The sequence below is a fragment of the Andrena cerasifolii genome, chromosome 14 (assembly GCF_050908995.1).
Source record: "Andrena cerasifolii isolate SP2316 chromosome 14, iyAndCera1_principal, whole genome shotgun sequence".
Lineage (NCBI taxonomy): Eukaryota > Metazoa > Arthropoda > Insecta > Hymenoptera > Andrenidae > Andrena > Andrena cerasifolii.
In genome coordinates, this window is record NC_135131.1 from 6,171,018 (window position 1) to 6,189,434 (window position 18,417).

An 18,417-nucleotide genomic window follows, 5' to 3' on the forward strand; every position below is an offset into this window, starting at 1 on the left:
CTGTACTTTGCAAGATATTTCAGCGCACGCTTCGCAGAGAATTACTACCTACTTTTTTTTTTGTTCTCATTCACTCTTTAATCTACGTTTACTTACCTAAATCTTAATATTGCCATATCAGACAAGCGGAACCGCCATACTAATTTAACAAACGATAATCGTTATCTACAGCTGCAGTTGGTTAAGGAGTATCTTCTAAATGACTCTCTTACGGTCCGAGAGATCGTAATGAAAATGAAACGAGCAAAGAGCGCAGAAATGCGCGGCTGTGGCAAAGAACGCGGCTTAAGGAACGATGATAAAACGGGAGAAACAATTACCTCTGCTGAAGCAGGTACTGGGCCATTTGTATCTGACTGGGTAACCCGGTAATGGTAATGATACGATCGTTACTACCAGGCAACGGCTCGTCTATAGTGATTCCAGCGCCGCTGTCCGATCTGATTTTCCGGATTCTGGCACCCCCCTTCCCGATAATGGCGCCGGCAAGCTGTCGACAAAAAGGGCAATCGACTATTAGCAACCATCTTGCTGGAGTATCATTGATTGGCGTTATTGTGCAAAGAGAAACGATAGGGAAGCAGGAATGACGATCTTCCCCAACCACCCTTGCTCTATTCCCCTCTACTCAGTCACTCAGCCACTCACTCCCTTCGACCCTACTGATGGGATTATACGCATTACTTTTACTTACGTCCTTGGGAATGGTGACTTGAGTGCTCGTCTTGTTTCCACTCATGTTGCCTTGATTCCCTTGATTATTTCCACCCATGGGTGGGCCGCCACTCATCCCAGAGTTGCCACCGCCACCCCCGCCACCTCCCCCGCCACCGCCACCTCCTCCTCCACCTCCTCCACCGCCTAAGCCGTTCGGCGCACCTCCTCCTTGCATACCCCATCCGTCGCCTGGGAAAAATAACAACGATCAAAATGAGTACGCTATTTCACCGCGCTTCTCTTCGCGTCCCCCGCGAACTCGTGACTTACTTACCGTTGTAATTTCCACCGCCGTACGGTGGTGGGCCACCCCTGTTCCCTCCATAGCCGCCTCCACCTCGTCCACCCTCGTAGCCGCCTCCTCCAGCACCTCCGCCACCGCGATTACCCCCGTAGCCGCGATCGGGCGGTCCACCGGACATTCCACCGGCTCCACCGCGAGGTCCTCCCCTCGGCGGTGGTGGGAAACCGCGGTTCATGTCACCGGGTCCGCCACCGCGGTTGTCGCGTCTCGGTGGCATGCCTCCACCACCACCACCGCCTCCTCCACCGCCACCACCTCGCACCCCTGGACCACCGAAGCCACCCCCTTTGCCCTGACCACCCTCTCCGCTCCCATAGCCGCCGTAGTCGTCCGCGTAGAAGTCGTCGAAGTTGTGCGGGTCGTACGGGTTGTTCACACCCTTTAACGGCGACTGCAACCGTATCGGATCCTGATTAGACCGGATAATCCACGGACAGGGTCCAAGAACGATGGACCACGCGAAGGTTATACGTGTACGCTCTTTTCTATACTCACAGCTTTAATAGTGGCGATCAGCTCGCGAATACACTCGATGCATGTGTTCGGCTTCCCGCAGATGCTGATCAGCCGGTCGGTGCTGTGCGGACAGCAGTGCGAATAGATCTTGATCCTCGCACCAGTTTTCTGCAACACGAATGTCAACCGGTTCCACTTTAGCAGGGAAGAACGCGTAGTAGGGGGAGTAGGGAAAACGACGCGAGAGCCTGGACATATTTCTTAAAGCAGGTTTTTTCGTATAGCCGACTAAACGCAGCGTCAAGACATTCGACGTCGATTTTCTCGAAAATTAAGCGCGATATCAAAAAAAGTTACTCTTTCTTTTCGACTTGTAACAAGTAACTGAGTCGAGAAAGAAGAATAAAATTTTTCGATTTTCCGCTTCATTATCGAGCAAAATCGACTTTGAAAGTCCTGACGTCGCGTCCCGTCTCGTATAGGAGAACCTGCCTTTCGGTGGCAACGAGTGGATCGCGTGTTACAAGTTGCTTAACAGGCAACCCTTCATACGCGAGATTGTGCTTTCAGAGGCAGCTCCGTCGCTCTCTCGCTTCCTAGTAGCCGACAGACGTTTTTATTTGTTAAAACGCGAGTAACGTAATTACAGCGCCAAGACCTCTGAACCTCGACGAAAAAGATGCATCGCGGGGTCCAATAGGAACGAAGATTCGTGGCCGCGGGTACTTTGAAGTTAGGTGACCGTGTACGGAACCGCGTTTCCTCCCTTTCTCGGTTTTCAGCGCGGAAAACCGATCGCCGAGGGGAAAAACTTGAAGCGAAGTTCTGTCGCGTGTGCGTGGCGTCTGGGAAAAGTTAGCCTTATTACTCGTAAACGATAAGGGGAAGAAAGAGGCTGAAAATGGCAGGAAAGCCGCAGGTATTACGATCCGTTTACAGAAAATTTCCTCCGAACGATTCACGCAATGGAAACCGACTTCGATATTTATCATTAACTGCCGACTCCTCGGCGAGACACAGCGAGCAACGGTTTCGAAGGAACGCGCCGAGCGCGATCCACAAGGGTAAATAAAAGATTCATTGATCGTAAACGCAATTCCATTCTGTGCAAATGACTCTTTGTGTGATTGGTGGGACTATGCATTTTCATCGAATCATTGTTCGAGGAGGCATGAATTTCAACGATCGAGGGAAGAGGAGCGCGCAGTACGTAGTCGATCCGTAACATCCGCGGGCATTGCTTGGAACCCTGCGCAGCGTCAGCTACGACGGGACACGCACGCGAGAGAAGTGGATCGTCGGTTAATGAAAAGGCCAGGTGAGTTACAAGTGAAAACACGTCGGAGCTGTCCAGTGCACAACCGTTTCTCTCCGTCCGGCGAATATTTCGCGCGACCGATATCGCGGCCGAGGTAGAGGACGGGCGAAAGAGGTCGAGAAAACCAGCTTTCGCGAAGCGGAGAAGAAAAAGAAACGTCGCGGTCGGGCATCGGCCATGGTCGATACCTCGGGCGTCCAAGGCTTCGAGACGAGCCGAGTTCTCTTCTTCCGGTACGCGATACACTCCCGCGGCATTATAATATCCGCGTAGACGGGAATAGATAGAGCAGCAGTTCGGGGAGCAGTATGATTCTACGAAAGGAGGATTCGGAAAATGTTGTCTTGCGTTTCAGATCGCTCGATAGGCTGCTCCACTTTCGATCCGCTGGAAATCGAACGAGCGGACTCTGCATTTAAATCGAGCACTAACGCTTTTGGCACGATAAAATATTCACGGCGGTGACGATCTTTCGAGAGAAGTGAGGCGTGCGAAAGACGATAGTACAGGAAAGATGTCGACCGTCTACACGGGAGCAGAGGTGGCGAAACACAATCGCGAAGACGATCTGTGGATCGTGTACAAAGACGGCGTATACGACATCACGAAATTTCTGAAAGAACATCCCGGTGGCGAAGAAGTGCTGGTGAGTTTAGGCGGGCAAGATTCGACCAAATGCTTCGACGAGATAGGGCACACGTTAGAGGCGGTGCAGCTTCGGGAAACTTATAAGATCGGCACAGTAACCGGCTCGCTTACCGGAGAGCCTGCCGATCAACCTGCCGAACAATCTGACAGAGGTACGATCTTGCAATAATCAAAAATCGAGGCTTTGGAAGCAAAAACGGACTAGCCCACGTTTCTGTTAACTCAAATTGAGTTAATCGTGTAAAACAGCAGAAGTTAATTTCTTTACAATGTGGGTTAGTCAGTTTCTGCTATCAATGCCCCGATTTTTCGCGATTTCTTACCGAAGGCTAAGGAGTGCCACTCCGAATAAGTGTTTCGGCAGAAAGTGTACCACCGGTTCGTTAAATGAATTCAACGGTTTGGTTTGTTCTCGCGGCAGGTGTACAAGACCTGACGATAGACGACGACAATTGGACGTACGACACACCAAAAAGGGAATCGTCACCTTGGTTCCCGGTGATCATCGCAACTGGAGTCGCCGTTTACGCCGTCATATTCTATTACTTTTTCTTCTCGTAGAAGCAAGCGAACGGATGCGTTTCGAATTACAGCTATCCAAATATCCTTATAGCCAATCTGTACAATTACAACGAATAAAACGTCTATTTATGCTGCCTGGAAGTTAATCACGGGTGAATTATCTTACGCACCCCGTTGTCAAAACGAGCCGAGCAACGAATCCATGTATGTAACAACCTATTCTCTCCTCTCGAGCCGCAGCGATAGATTGCTTATCGAATTCGGTGCCACTTATCGATATGCGCGTAATCCAACATTTGTTTTTGCGTAACGAGAATGACCGGGCGATAAGAGTGTTACGAGAATGTTAAATAAAGTGATCGAGCTGAGAAGCCAGTGAGAAGCCTATCGCAACGGATCTAGTATCGCCGGGTGACGTGGAATTTTACTAGCGCGGTATGTATGTGGTTCAACCGATCGCGACCAAAGACCTAGCCTGCAGAAGGAGCTTCGTTCGTCAGCGTGACTAGCGATTTTTATTTTCGCAACAAGAATCGCTGAAACTTTCAGATAAAAATACTTAGATTTCGCCAGATTGCTGTGCTTCGGAATAATTTAATCAATTTCAATGATTACGCCGGGAAAATAAACAAGCATCGAAATGATCACCATTATCCTCGTATACATTTCAGATTAAGTTATTAAATTCGTCGCTTTATATGATCGAATAGACGACACCAGGCGTACAGATAGTTGCCTATTTGCGCATCGCGTTCGCGTCGAGAATGATATCAGCAGGTATCAGTCGCAGATATTTAATAAAGCCCCGTTCACAATGGACGCGGCACAGTATACGATCAGCGCGTAACATTCCCGTTGAATGCAGTTGCATGCGGCTGATGGAGAGTCGCACACGATGATGCACAGTTTCCGATCAATACCGACCATTCGGATATACCTAGACTTTACGGTCCCAAGTCTGTCGTCAATCTCCTCGATAATTTACGAAAGAACACGCGTCGACTATCCCTTCCACCGAATATTCCATCCCCTACTTCCGTCCTGCTTCCGAGACATTACTCAACAGCCACCCTTATCACCGGAGCAGAGAATAACATTTCAGCGAAAGAACGCTAAAATGGCGCGCCGTTCGGTGGTAACAGAAATCGCCGTTAAATATCGATCCCGTGTTATTGTTCGCAGTCTCTAGCCTCCAGGGAATCGTTGACAATTCCTAATCTTATCGAAGGCGCACAGCTCAACGCTATTTATAGGCTAGCGGCCGTGTAACGGTCGGCCAATATGAGCCTCGCTAATGCCTCGAAGCGACCGAGCATCGCGGGTTAAATCGCTGGAACGAAACTCACGAGCGACTCACGGGAGACGAGGCTGCGCGTGTCTGCGCTGTAAACAAGGAAAGGAAACTGTTAGTCTCTTGTACGCGGCGTAAACAGCTGTTAAGAATGATTGCGAATCTGCTCTCGCATCAGTTTCCCCGTCTACGTTCATCCACAATTGTGCGGCAAGTGTCTCGTGGCGAGCGAGCGATCGGATGGCGCGCGTTCGACGTTACCACGGCTCGCCTCTTGCATCCAGCTCTGGCGGCAGCTCCGTTGCCGAGAAAGAGCAACAGAGCGAGAGAGAAAGGGAGCTAGAGAGCTGAGCGCGAGCGAGTGGGAGTCGAAGATGATAAGGGGACAGGAACAGGTAGTGGGGCAGCGTACAGAGAGGGGCCAGGATAAAGCTACTACGAGCTCAGTGGACCTTACAGTGTTTGTGCTAGTGCAGCCTCGCGAAGAAACCGCTTTAGAAATAACCATCCGTCGAGATTGTTCTATCGCGTTCTTCCGTCCGCCCTCCCCTGCTCTCTCGTCAGAGCTAACGAAGGAATTCCAAGACAGACCGAGAGAGCCACGAGGCATCGAGAGCGCAGCGCCTTCTCGGGCTCGCACGTGAACGACTGAACGAGAAGGTACGTGGATTGGTCCCCGGCCGGCCAAAACTGATCCTCGGTTAGCATTGCGATCGACGACGACCACTTCACCAACGGAAGTGAACACTGTGCTGGCCTTGTCTCCCGTGGAACATGTAGCATAATTCATACATCATCAAACGGACGCGCGCGCCGCTGACGCCAGGCGTTCGCCTTATATTCGCGTCGGCAGTCGCCTTGGCCGCCATGTCTGACGTAGCACGCTGGACTACTTCAGCGAGCGCGCGCGTGTCTGACTACCGACAGGACTGATTCCCCTTGAATTCCAAACTTCTTTGCCGTACACAGTGCGTCGAGCGTTTTCGATAGTTTTCAACGCCTCCGCGTACGCTACGCTTCTTATCTTTTCCAGCACGTTTCCCTGAATTTTTTAGGCGAAGGTATTTGCCTTGTTTAGGCGATCATTAACAGAGGATGGTAACCGAAGTCGTTGGTGGGGAAGCTTCTCGACCTTCTTTGCTTAAAGCAACTGTCATGGGGATGTATAATTAGCCGTCCATTAGACTCTGCTATCGATAATGACATAGGCGGCTCTCGGCGACTACTTGGAAATTCGAAGTAGCTGCTTTGAAATTTTTCCAGAAATAAAAACTGTAATAACGCGTGTCATTGTTCACGCCACGTAGATTACGTAATGCCGATGACCTTCGTGTAATTGCGTTTGATAGCGAGCGCCTTTGCCGTTTGTCTACGTCGAGTATAGTACGTCTTCGAACGAGAGAGTCCTCTGGATATAAATATTCAGAGTATATGTAACTCGCTTGCCCATAAACAGCTAACGATAAATCCCGGCAGAAAGTGCTACATAAATTTTCCCCGATGCGTATTTTCGTCATATTTCTGCGTTGTCTTCGGTCACTGTTGCGCAATAGAACGCGTATAAGTAGCAGGCGTTTATCGCATCACAAATAAAGTATGAAAATTGGAAGGTCATCTGATACTGTAAACTGGGGGAACTTTGGCATGTTTTTGGAACATTTTGCTGCATGATATAAATATTAATATGTTTACATTTGCTTTAAGTACCCTATCATAACATTGCAGCTTCTGCGAATGCACTACAAGTGTCACTATGCATAAAATTTTTTACCTTTCCTTCTTTAAGGATCTATCACAATATTAGAGAAAAGTATATGAAATTTGAAATACTTGAGTATCTATGTCTTACGCGTAGTAAATCTAGATGTAAGGAACTCGAACGACAGTTGGAGTCTTATTTTTACTCCTAGAAAGGTATTTTTTTACTGTACAAATGCTCATTCAAGCATTATTTGCTAAACTTTTGGCAGTGAAAATGCCCCGAATTCACAATTTTCTCGAGTTATAATTTATTTCTTTAAAACGCTGTAGTGAAAACAATTCAAACTCGGCAGACATTTTCATCTATCCATTGTTTTGCCACATCTGAATTAACACTTAAATTTGTTTCTTTTTTTGTTCAATGCACTCTCTTTTCTATTTTTTTATTTCTTTATTATTTTTTTTAATTAACGTTTTTAACTTTGGCTTAGATATCCTATTATAGCATTGCATCGTTTGTGATTGTACTACAAGTGTGAAACCGCATAGATTTTTTTCCTTTTTAATAGATGTTAAGTAGATGCCAACGTCACCCCGTCCTGCCAATGTTCCCCCAGTTTACGGTACTGGCTTGCCTTACCTTGTCAGTTTCGTGCAAGCAGTTGGTCACTTCGATTAATTAGTATTCAATATAATTTGCCAGTGTAACTCGACGATGCCGGTCTAGCGAATCATTCCCGCGACACGCGGATCGCATGCACGAGAACAAAACGTGACAAGACTCTACCTATTAAACACATACCAAGGATCGTACCCTGCCACACGGTTTTCCTTTTCGAAACGCTGCGTCGGAAACGAGTTGAATCGAAAACTGCCCAACGAGAATCGGTCGAAAGAGGAGGAAAGCAATAAGCCTAATCGTTCTTTGTCCCCAGATTATCCCGGCGAAAGGATGACCAAGCAGTACACGAGGAGCGAGGTTGTGACGACCACCGATGGGAAGAACAAGACCCTGATAATCCTGCACGACAAGGTGTACGACGTCTCGGGCTTCCTGAACGAGCACCCGGGTGGCGAGGAGATCCTGCTAGATCACGGAGGCAAAGACGGCTCCGAGGACTTCGACGATGTCGGCCACTCCAAGGAAGCTTTCGAGCTGATGCAAAAGTACCGAGTCGGCGAGCTGGTGGAATCCGAGAGGACCAACAAGTCGCCGAAGAAGACTTGGGCGTCCACCTACAGCAAACAGTCGGAGAAGAAGAGCGACGGCCAAAGTCCCGTTCTGCTCGTGGTGGCCGCCGTCGTCGTCCTCATCGCCACCTTCTATTTAGTCTACTTGTAGCCTCGCGGCAGGCAAGATTCCTTTGTACACAGAGAGTCGAAACGTGTGAAAAGTTGCGCGCTACGAGGAAAAGCGGCTCAACCGCATTGCCTGGATAAGTAAACGAGAACCATCGCGAGTGGTCCCGTTCCTTCTGCATGCCCTTTACTACTTTACCCGAGCATACTTCATGCCACTCGAGTGTAACGCGAATGTTCAGTGTTCAGATAAGCCTGCCTATCAATCTCTGCGCGTGTTATTCTTTTAAGATGGGCTATCGGTCTCCCGATACTCGGGCCCGAGGTCTGGTGAACGCAAGTTTCTTTGGAAACAAGATTTCGCTGCGGCTACTTCGCTATTTCGTGCTTGTTATTGTCATCTTGTAGAACAGAGCGTCAAGAAGGAGGTATCCTTCTGCTCGAAAACAGACGTTAAATATATATTCTTCGAGTCACCGAACCGTCGCCATTCTCTCATTCTTTTCTCCCAGCAGAAACAGATTTCACGAATCTTCCAACTCTCACCTGACAGGAACGCGTGCAAGCTTTTTCCTGAGTTCGAGTTATCATGTATTCTTGGCTGCCCATTGAACGCAGAAGGAAAAGGCGGAGGTCAATCGGCCGGAGATTGAATGGAGCCGAAGAATAGGGCCCCGATCGTTCCGTGACCCGTGTTCGAACCGCAACAAATTCCTCCCCCCGACCAACTCGATCGTTGCAGCAGTCGTTTCTAAGCGAATCGTCGAGAAGAAACCCGGGGAGGATTTGCATCCGAATAGCTCGCGTTACAAAAGCCTCGTTACAAGCTTTCAATGAGCGGAAGAGCCGAGAAAGCGACGCGATTCGATCGATGGAATTCCATGCCACGGCTTACGCGTCTCCTTGCACTCCGCTAACTATTGTATTCCAACTGTTTTTTTTTTTAAGACAATCCTCGGCAAAACTGAAACTCCTAATTGCACCGGCATCCTTCTCCTCCAGTTCTCACCTCTTCCAGCTACGAAAAATAGCAACTCGATAGCGCTATCGTTCTTAAGTAAAGAGACAAGACGGTTTGCAGGGCATCATCGTCTCACCGCCAAAAGCAATTGGCCCGGCTCGCAACTATTATTCGCTGCGCCAGTTGCAAACGGAGGCAGTGAATAATCCGAGTCGACTAATTGGAAAAATCCTGGGTATTAACGAAGCGGGGCCGATTGTCGGCGTCAACTGGAGCGCGAGAATTTAACAACGCACGGCTGGTCGACGAAAGGGGTGCGGAAAATTGGAGAGGGCACAAGGATCAGCCAAAGAAAAATGCTCTTCCGCGCATGTCCCCCGCTAATAAACCGTTTCGTGGGATTGCGGGAGCGACGATGCTCTTTTCCAGGCTTATTCGCTAAAGTGAATACATCGGCCGGCATTCAGCGAACGCGCTGTCGAACTGAATGACGCTAACAGGCGCGCGTAACAGGCTCGTCGGGAGTTCGCCGCTCGGCAAGCCGAAAACCGAGAGACCCACTGTGCACGCGGCAATAAGTAATTGAATAAGCGGAAAGGTGGTGCGGTGAATCGTGAGCGTAAACAGCTTCGATCCGTTTCCCTCTGTGTCCCTCTGCAGAGGAACGAGCAGCTCGCAAGAAAAATAAGGGTAATTGAGAAGGGGACGGAGGAGCGGCTTCGCGGGGACGCCGACACTTCGGGGAACTCGGAAGATCGATTGGAAGATACATCGATTCGGTGGATCTGCCGGAGGAGGCTTCCACCGGAATGTTTCGCGATACCGCTCAACCCTTTGCGGCACAAAGAATACTTTGTTCGCGTCCGTTGATTAACTAGAAGCGTCTCTCGTTGCTTATCGATCGTTTCGATTGGGGAGAGATGCCTCTTGTCTCGCTAACTTCGTTTGCAAGGTAAAGAAAATGTTTAATAGGGTGCACTCGAGTTTGTATCGATGCGAGAATGCTATTTAAGGCACCACCGATTCAAATTTCTAGGTTCCTCGCTGGAGGGTATTCGACGAGCGCATTCGGTTGGAGTTAAACGAATTAACCAAGTACCAGAGGATAATTGGCACTTGTAGCGTCCAGGATTAGAACGTTTCTTTTGGGGTTTTCGTGGATACCGAAGTCCGCCGAGAAGACGACGAAAGGCTGAAGCAGGGAAGCCTACAAGAGCGGAGGAGGATCCGCTGCTGAGAGAGGGAGGCCCGAGGAGTTGGGTCGAGCCAGCGGCCGGAAGTGGTCGTGGAAGGCAGATGGTGGACGGTCGGCAGGAAGGATCTGTGGTTTTCCACATGTGTCACCCATTCGGCCGGCTCTAGTGGCCGCGTCGTAAACCGCACCCACGAGCAGAAGAAAGTGGACGGATCGTCGAAACGGCCAGGAAGTCGGGGCTCGCGATGACCAGCCAGGGCCACTTTCTACAGGAAGAAGAGGCGGATCGGTCAACAGCGGCCCGAGAACGCGGCAATTAGCCGCGGCGGGGAATATGCACACCGTTGCGCACGCCGCACAGGTGTCGGAAAAACTTGGCGCCTGTGCTTTTGTTCGCGCCACGCGAGCCGTGGTAATTGAGCGAAAGCAACGATTCGGTCCTTTCATCCGCGATAGTCGACAAATAGACTCTCTAACTTTTCCCCTCCAATTCTAATAAACTGCCTCGGCTTTCAAAAGAATTCCCCCATCAATTACGTTCCGCGAATCTCGCGCGCACCTTCTTTTCCGCGAAGCATCCCGCAACGGAGCGCCGCAAAATTTCCCAGAGCCTTCGCCGGTAGGAAACTTCCTTGTGGACGGTCTAATATCGCTAAAAGCTTTTTAATAAACAGTCTTTGAGAGCACATCGGTGCCGGCCGGCTGCTTGCGTAAGAATACGGGCCTGTGTGTGCACGCAACCAAGCAAGCCGGGGGGTGGTCTTCTCGCGAGGATCTCCCCCTTTCTCCGAAAACACGGAACCGGGAAGATTGAATGGCGAAACGCCGGTGGAAGCGTGCTTGGAACAATTGGAAAGTAAAGGGGGGGGAGCGGAGGAAAGAAAATTTTGAGAGGAAACGAGCGAAGACGCACGGGCGAGAAGCCGGTGAGAAGGAAATGGAATTGCAACAGCGGAGGAGACCTGTAAGAGGCAGCCAGAAAGAGCTAAGTAGTGCCGAATGGAGGAAACGTGTTGGGAGGAGATAAGAATAGTTAAGGCGACGTAGGAAATATTAATTAAATTAACGAAGATGTCTAAAGGGAATTAAGAAGGCGAAGTGGCGACGAAAAGGAACAGGGACCGACTAAGGAATCAGAAAGGAAACTGAGAACTGTGAGGGGAAAATGGGGAGTAGAAAGGAAAGGACGAGAGAGTCGCAGGCACGCCGAGAGTTTACCTTCCGCGAACAACCGCCGAAGGGGTGGGTGGGTTGAACGTATGAAAATGCAGCCTGTGCCAGGGGTAGCGGAAGAAGAACGAGGAGGGTTGGTGTTTATTTTACGAAGTAGCTAAGACATACGATATTGTCCCCGGCAAAGTGGTTCGCGAATTCCCTTTTCGTCTCTACCTAGTTTCTGACATTCTTCCCTTCTTCACCTCCGCCGTCGCCATCTCCCTTCTCTCTTTTTAGCTCGCCACCCCCTAGTCCCAGCAGCTTTTCCGCGAAAAGCATAAATTGCAAGCGAGAATTATAGCGAAATGACACGCGAGATCTCTGCTTACCACTCGCTCCTTTGCCACCCTCCAGACGAAAGCGTAAGACTGGGGGGCGGAGGTGAGGCACTCACGTGAGCATTTTTACGTAAGCGTGTTACGTAATTAAGAGAGGGAAACATTGGCTGCGAGGCGATCGTGAATCCAATCTCGAGATTATCGCATTGCGAGCAACCGACTGTTCTTTCGCCTTGTTTCGTCGGCTGAATCGTGACGCGCTCCTGGTACCAGCGTGTAGTCAAGAGGAACGAAACATTAAGAAGAAGAAGAAAAAGAGAAACTCTGAACAGAAAGCACGTGTTTCTATTCCGTTCGCGTATCACTAAAAGTCTGGCGAAAATCCTTAAAATAATGAAACTCGAAGGCACACGTACCCATCGTCGTGAAAATCTTCGAAATGGCACCAAAATCCGGGACGCATCGCCATAGCCTTCGACCGATGAGACAGCGATGGAGAAAAGATCACAAGCACAATGTAAAATAAAAGAATCGAGCGAACCGATGAACTAAGGCCCCGAGGAGGCAAGGGATAATAAGCGGAAGGAAGAACCTCTCGCGCGGACGTCCGAACGAGAACTGAAAAGGCAGAGGGTTCGAAGGACTGTCATGCGCCCCTGATTCCGTTTCGGCGGCTGTTCAGACTCCACCCACCTTCATTCATCCACGAAGGGAATTACCAGCCGCTGCTTTTCATTATTCGTGTCTTAGCATGCAGCTTTGCACCGACGCGACAGGACGCTCGAGCCGTTCCCCCGGGAAAAGGGAAAGTTGCCAGCCAGCCCTGCATTCATCCAGGGTGGAGGTGTGCTTCCAGATAGTTCCAAGTTCCCCAGGCCATTCTCCTTGCGATTTCCGAAATTTCTGAGCACCTTCGTCCCTGCCAGCAACACTGACTCACTCGTCTATGAATTCTCCAGTTGGGAATTTTCGTGGAAAACAGTATTTTCCGACCCTTAACCCAAATAATCCGTGCCTTGGCAAATAATAATGATTCTCTCCGAGACGTGGGATATTATTGAAACGAATGGCAGATAAACAGGCAGGTTTCTCAGGGCAGAAGCCAAAGGGGAAATCGGAAGGAGACGGTGCCCGCACATGAAAATCTCCTGTTGCCGCGTGTCACGTCGCCTCGCCTCGCCCGGAGAGGCAGCTGCACCTGGCACGGCAGCTGTTAGAAACCGTCCGTTACCTGGTTCCCCAGCACCTGTTCGGATTGCGTGCCGCATGGACCTTCGAGGACTGCCCATAGCAACACATGTTGCTGGAGAACACGAGGTGGAAAGCCCCGAGGAGCCCGCCGTTAACAAGGGAAGAAATATCCAGCGACTCTTCCAATAAGAATCAGCCCTGGACGAAGAAAAATTCACCGAGAACTGCGAAATCGTCGTATCGATTTCACGGAGCCCTATTAAAGGGCACGCGTTCTGCACCGGCGCGGCGGCCAAAGTAAATTAGCAAAGCTGTTTGCGGCTGCTCTTGTCGCGCCCGCCTCGAACGTAGACGAAACGCCGGCGCCAGATAATAAAGGCATCGCGTGTGCATAATTACCCGCCGTACTTTCCTGGAATTAATATCGAGCTTCCCTGAAAGAGCTTTTTCTACCCTCCGTTCACGATCCACCGGTCAGCCACCGTCCGTGACGAGGCGTTGTTCCCGAGGCCCGACAGGACTTTGTCGACGGTGACGAGACCAGAAAAGAAACTTATCGCGACGAGCCGGAACCCGATGGTTTTTCCGTGAGAATTTTCCTCGCTCGAGGTTCTCGGATTTTTATCGAACTCTGTGCCAGACAATGAGAAGCTACGCGGACATTGAATCTATGATAGGATCACGGGGAATGAAATGAAAAAAAAGAATGGAAAGCAATTTTCAGCTCGGACTCGTTTGAAACGCATACGAGCGCTAATCGAGTGCACCGGGCACGCACTGGTGCGTGTGAAAACGCACTTTCCTGATGAAGCACGCGGCTGGCCAGCGTGTCCCTAGGGTGCGTGTGCGCTTAATGATTGCCTACGTTCATCCGAATCGACCGGGTCCCGCTTGTTTCGGTGCGTACGTACGAGCACCAGCTCAGCAACCGCCCGTAAAAAAAAGGAATCAGGAAAAATTCAGCAAAGCGAGGAGAAATTTTAATAATAAAACTCGCAAACTTTTATCTTTCTGGCTATACCCGGGGCAAGCAGCGAGCAATTCCGTCGCGCTCCGTATCAAGAAATCAGGGGAAGAAGGCGCGGTGCAAACAACGAGCTTTATTGCTTCCAATGGCGGAGATTTCGCGCGGGGATTCTGCAAGGTATCACAATACACCAGACGCGTCTCTCTACTCGAAATATTGCACGTGTTAAGTGCGCTCCGGAGCGTCGGAATAGCGTCGATTATTGTTGACAAATAGATGGGTAGATGGAAAGATAAAGGCAGAAGGGCGACGACAATACCGAGCACAAAAGGGGGATGCAGGCGCGGCGGAAAATGAGGAAATCGGATCGGTGAACCGCGGGGCCATTAAACTTTGGATTAAGTTCGTAGTCGGATTGCTAGGCAGACCTCCCCACACTTTGGGCTTCCTTTATATTTACCTTGAAATTCCCCGAATTTGCACAAATCACCTAAGTCCTGATCTTAATCGCAGAGTCCTGGACGAGAGGCTCGCGCCGGATGAGAGGAATAATCGTTTCTCGTAAGCTCGATTTAAGTCGATGGATGCAGGGGGTGGAGAGGATAAAATCTTTGGTTACGCGTAAAAAGCAGCCATTCGGAATCAATAAAGTCACCCCTTGCGACGAGGAGTCGAAATAAAACGACTCGGCGACGTCGCCGAGTGGCAGTGCCACGTCTTCATCCCCCTACCAACCAAGACGCGAAAGGGGTTGTGGTGGTTCCGCAGGCCGTGATGGCATAGTTTGCAACGGCACGCCCTATTATCTCCGACGCGCGGTTTTCTGTTTTCCTTCTCCCCGCGATACAGAGAAACTCGAGACACGCGCCAAGTCCCCCACGTACAAGAAAGCGCAGGCGGGGAAACGTTCATTTGGATTAATTACTGGCAACTTCGAAATGGCTGCTTCCCTTCCTTGTTATAAGAAGGATAATGCATTCGTTATTCGCCAAAGACGCGCAACTCAGAAGATACGAGGAAGTGTGTCAAGTTCGAGAAGGAGAAGCCGACAAAGCCTGAAAGGAAAGTCGCGCGGCACTCGAGTGGCCTATTGCGACTCCAGCCAGGACAAGAGGTCTTGCGCCGTTCGATTTTCCCTCTTCTGAACGCGAAAACGTAACGAGCCACTTGGCCACGTTGCATACACCCCCGCGGCCTGACCTAGCCCCGCCGTTCGTTGTTACGTAAAACCTAGCCGCGATACTGGCTCGAGTGATCGACTAATTGAAAGCGACTCATTTCCCATTTTTTTTTTTACCGTTATTGCACGACGTGACTTGGCACGCTTCGTCCCTTTCTCCATCTTACTTCGCGACGACAAACGGCTGCACCCTTCGACCGATCGTGGATTTAAAGATTTAGCTGTCGGCGATAAGAAGTTCCTTCTTTTTTTCTGGCGATTAATCGCGCGACGACGAACGAGATCCACGTTAACGTGCCCAATTTCGGTGACACCGTCAAAACCGCTCGTTACCGCGGGATCGTAATTAAGACGGCGGCGGGACCGTCGCGCGAGTTACTGCTGATAATTACAGTAATTCCGGGTTAATTACTTGGACGTCTGGTTGAAATTCGCAGATAGAGTGCCTCTCCAATGATCGCGCGGGCGTTATGGAAAATGAGGAATTCCAATCGGTGTTCTGAATTATTGTCGCGGGGCTCTGAAATCCTTTCTGAAATATCGCTTTGCAAACAAGGCGCAGCTTCGCACCGGCGACAGTCTGTCAAGCAGTGCTGCGACGTGTGTGGTAGAATTGCTAGACACGGTGGATAGGGAATCTTGTAAATCAGAGAGCCAGCTCTCTGCTAAATTCGTAGGATGAATCTCAATGGTCGTCAGAGGCCTTGGCACGCGTCGAACGTGACAATCGCAAAAGTTATGTCGGCCCGTGACTAGCGTTAGTGGTATGCTGTAAATATGACTCACCTCTCGAAGCTCCTTGATCTTTAAGCCTCCTTTGCCTATGATGCACCCAGCTTGGCTCTGATGCACCAGCATGCGCACGTCGATCTCATCGCTGCCATGACGCGATCCGTTCTGAAATCATTTCCAGCCTTCAGCATCCGCGGCCCAATCGTCAGCCGTCGAACACGAATCTTTTCAAACTTCTACCGCTATTCTGGCAGCCTCATTTTGCGCAACGATTAGCGAGGAACTTTGACTGTTCGATACGAAGAAGGGAAAAGAAGGAGCAAAAATCGGAGGAATCTAACCGTGAGCGGCGGGCTAACGAGTTTAAACGAAGCAAGAAACATAAGTCTCGCGACTGAGTCGTTTCTTTTCCCCTGTGATCCTCTTCTGGTAGCAAGACTTACCTCCTCGAGATTAGGTACGACCTCGTTCAACACCTGAAGAACGGTGGTCAGATCCGAGCTGATGGTAAGCACCCTAGAATCAGAAAGACTCCAACAATCACTCGGGTCCTCGATGGCCGTGCGCGATTACGTTCTACGAGATACCCTTGTTCGCTACGCGAGAGCGTATTCCGCGAAGCACTTGGAATCGCGTCGAGGCCCTCTCTCCTTCGTGGGAAATTGGCCGCGAATTATCTGAGATTGCTCGGTTAAAAGTGGAAGAGCTGGCGCGAATTGCAACGGGGAGCTTCGGTCCACATATCGCAGTTACAGAAACTGGCAAACCAACGTCCCTTCGAACCGGCCAATCTCCGTGCGATTTTGTAGCAGGGGACATTCCTTCGTCGCAGCTTGCTCTAATTGTAGCCGATCGAAATTCACGCGGCACAACCCGCACTATTCTCGAAGAGGAGCGCAGCGCCGGGAAATACCGCTTCAAGAGTTACGAGCAAACTTCCCGGGCAGTGTCCAAAGATAAACACGCGACTTTTCAAACGATGCTGGATACAAATCAACTCCGGTGCTGGCCTTTTTCCTTCTTTCTCTGCTTCCCCACTTGTCAATCGTCCCTCCCTTTCGGCCATGGACAAACGCCTTGCCTCGTTTCTCCTTCTCGCTTCTCGAGAACGGAACAATTCACGTCACGATCAGACGGATCGTCACCTTTGCCCACTGGAATTTTTCAGGAGCAACGGGCGGCTACCGAGAATGGCCAGAGACTTCTCACTGTCGCTTAATTAATTTTCCCTCGAAGGAGAGAGTCTTCGCTGATCACGACTCGATCAATTGAAACGTCGCGATCATTTCCATACTTTGATTCCGAGAGTGCTCCAAGGAAACCGTAAACCACGTATCGATAACAGGATCAAGCTATTCCCCCCTTATCCTATCCAAGTACTCGACTAATATTCGCTTGTAAAACTAAAAAAGGAAACCCCCCCGACCACGGATCGATAAATCGAGCACTCTTCACATCCGCTCCGCAAGCTCTTTAGACGTTTCCCCTCTCCGATGGGTTTCCTCGGTCCTCTTTAACAAAGTTCACCGAAAACAGCTGCGAAATCGAGTCTCACATTCAACGAACGAAGCAAACATTAGCGTCATGGATGAACTCGCTGTTTCGAACGCTGTTGGTTATCGTTAATGCGAACCCTCGTCGACTGGCAGAGCAGAGGTTCCAACAGAGATCCATACTACTCTCGTTCGACTCTGGACGACGCGTGAGATTCGTTGGATCGCCGGGAACACAAAGTTAATTTAACGTTAATGCTCTCCTATCAGGCACCGTATCACGATTATTAGATACGACTTCTAAACCGTGAAAGCGGCCATCACCAACTAGCTCTTCCCTATTTCCCCAGTTCTAAGAGTCGCACAAGCTGAAACGAAACGGAGAATCGTGTGTTTGCTGGACGCGCGGGCGGTCGGGTCGAAAGTCATCGCCTTCAGGAAGATGCTGACCGATCTCTAGTTTTCCACGGAGCAAGGGAACAAGGACCGAGCGGTGCGTTCTCTTCTGGAAACCTTTGAACGCGACGCTCCGACTTGCAGAGTTGCCAGTCAACGCATCGATCGAATGGTCGAAAGGGAAAACTGATTTACGTTCGTTTCTCGTTCAACATCTGTCAGGACCTACTGACGTACTAGACTGAGAAGGAAAGTCTGTCCGTTTCTGTTGGGCCTGCTCGATCTGTTGCGAATGTGGGCAAGTGTGGGTGCAGTTCGCTATTAGAGAAGTCGAGTCTGGTTGCATCTCGGACCTAGTTATATCTGATATCGAATCTGCGTAATTAATCGCGCGCTATCGAAGGGTCCGTTTCTCCAGAAATTATGGTGAATTTTGCACGGGAGAGGAAAAGCACGTTCGCGATATGGAAGTGCCCCGTTAAAACTTGCTCGATAAAATTCTGAAAACGTCCGTCCGCCGGCGAATAGAAATCGCATTAAGGCCAGCCGCGGG

At 50.1% G+C, this 18,417-nt stretch overlaps 3 protein-coding genes across 5 annotated transcripts in view; 2 read left to right on the plus strand and 1 right to left on the minus strand.

The window, feature by feature from the left end:
- Window positions 1-18,417, minus strand: part of Hnrnp-k (Heterogeneous nuclear ribonucleoprotein K) — a 41,860-nt gene that overhangs the window by 4,745 nt on the left and 18,698 nt on the right. The window contains exons 6-12 of one of the 3 annotated variants that reach the window (XM_076826421.1): window positions 16,419-16,491; window positions 16,030-16,140; window positions 1,517-1,645; window positions 992-1,412; window positions 695-906; window positions 321-490; window positions 97-139 (exon numbers count right to left, since the gene is read on the minus strand). In XM_076826421.1, coding sequence (XP_076682536.1) covers window positions 118-139; window positions 321-490; window positions 695-906; window positions 992-1,412; window positions 1,517-1,645; window positions 16,030-16,140; window positions 16,419-16,491 — 1,138 coding nt within the window. In that variant the 3' untranslated portion in view covers window positions 97-117. The remainder of the gene's footprint in view (window positions 1-96; window positions 140-320; window positions 491-694; window positions 907-991; window positions 1,413-1,516; window positions 1,646-16,029; window positions 16,141-16,418; window positions 16,492-18,417) is intronic. The other 2 variants (XM_076826420.1, XM_076826422.1) reach the window with 2 other exon arrangements.
- Window positions 2,777-4,098, plus strand: LOC143376316 (cytochrome b5). Its single transcript, XM_076826481.1, has 3 exons — window positions 2,777-2,795; window positions 3,151-3,595; window positions 3,865-4,098. Exons 2-3 carry the CDS (start codon window positions 3,310-3,312, stop codon window positions 4,002-4,004), a joined length of 426 nt encoding a protein of 141 aa, XP_076682596.1. The 5' UTR covers window positions 2,777-2,795; window positions 3,151-3,309; the 3' UTR covers window positions 4,005-4,098.
- LOC143376294 (cytochrome b5) lies at window positions 5,652-8,737 on the plus strand. The gene is made up of 2 exons (XM_076826438.1): window positions 5,652-5,916; window positions 7,893-8,737. Exon 2 carries the CDS (start codon window positions 7,910-7,912, stop codon window positions 8,297-8,299), a length of 390 nt encoding a protein of 129 aa, XP_076682553.1. The 5' UTR covers window positions 5,652-5,916; window positions 7,893-7,909; the 3' UTR covers window positions 8,300-8,737.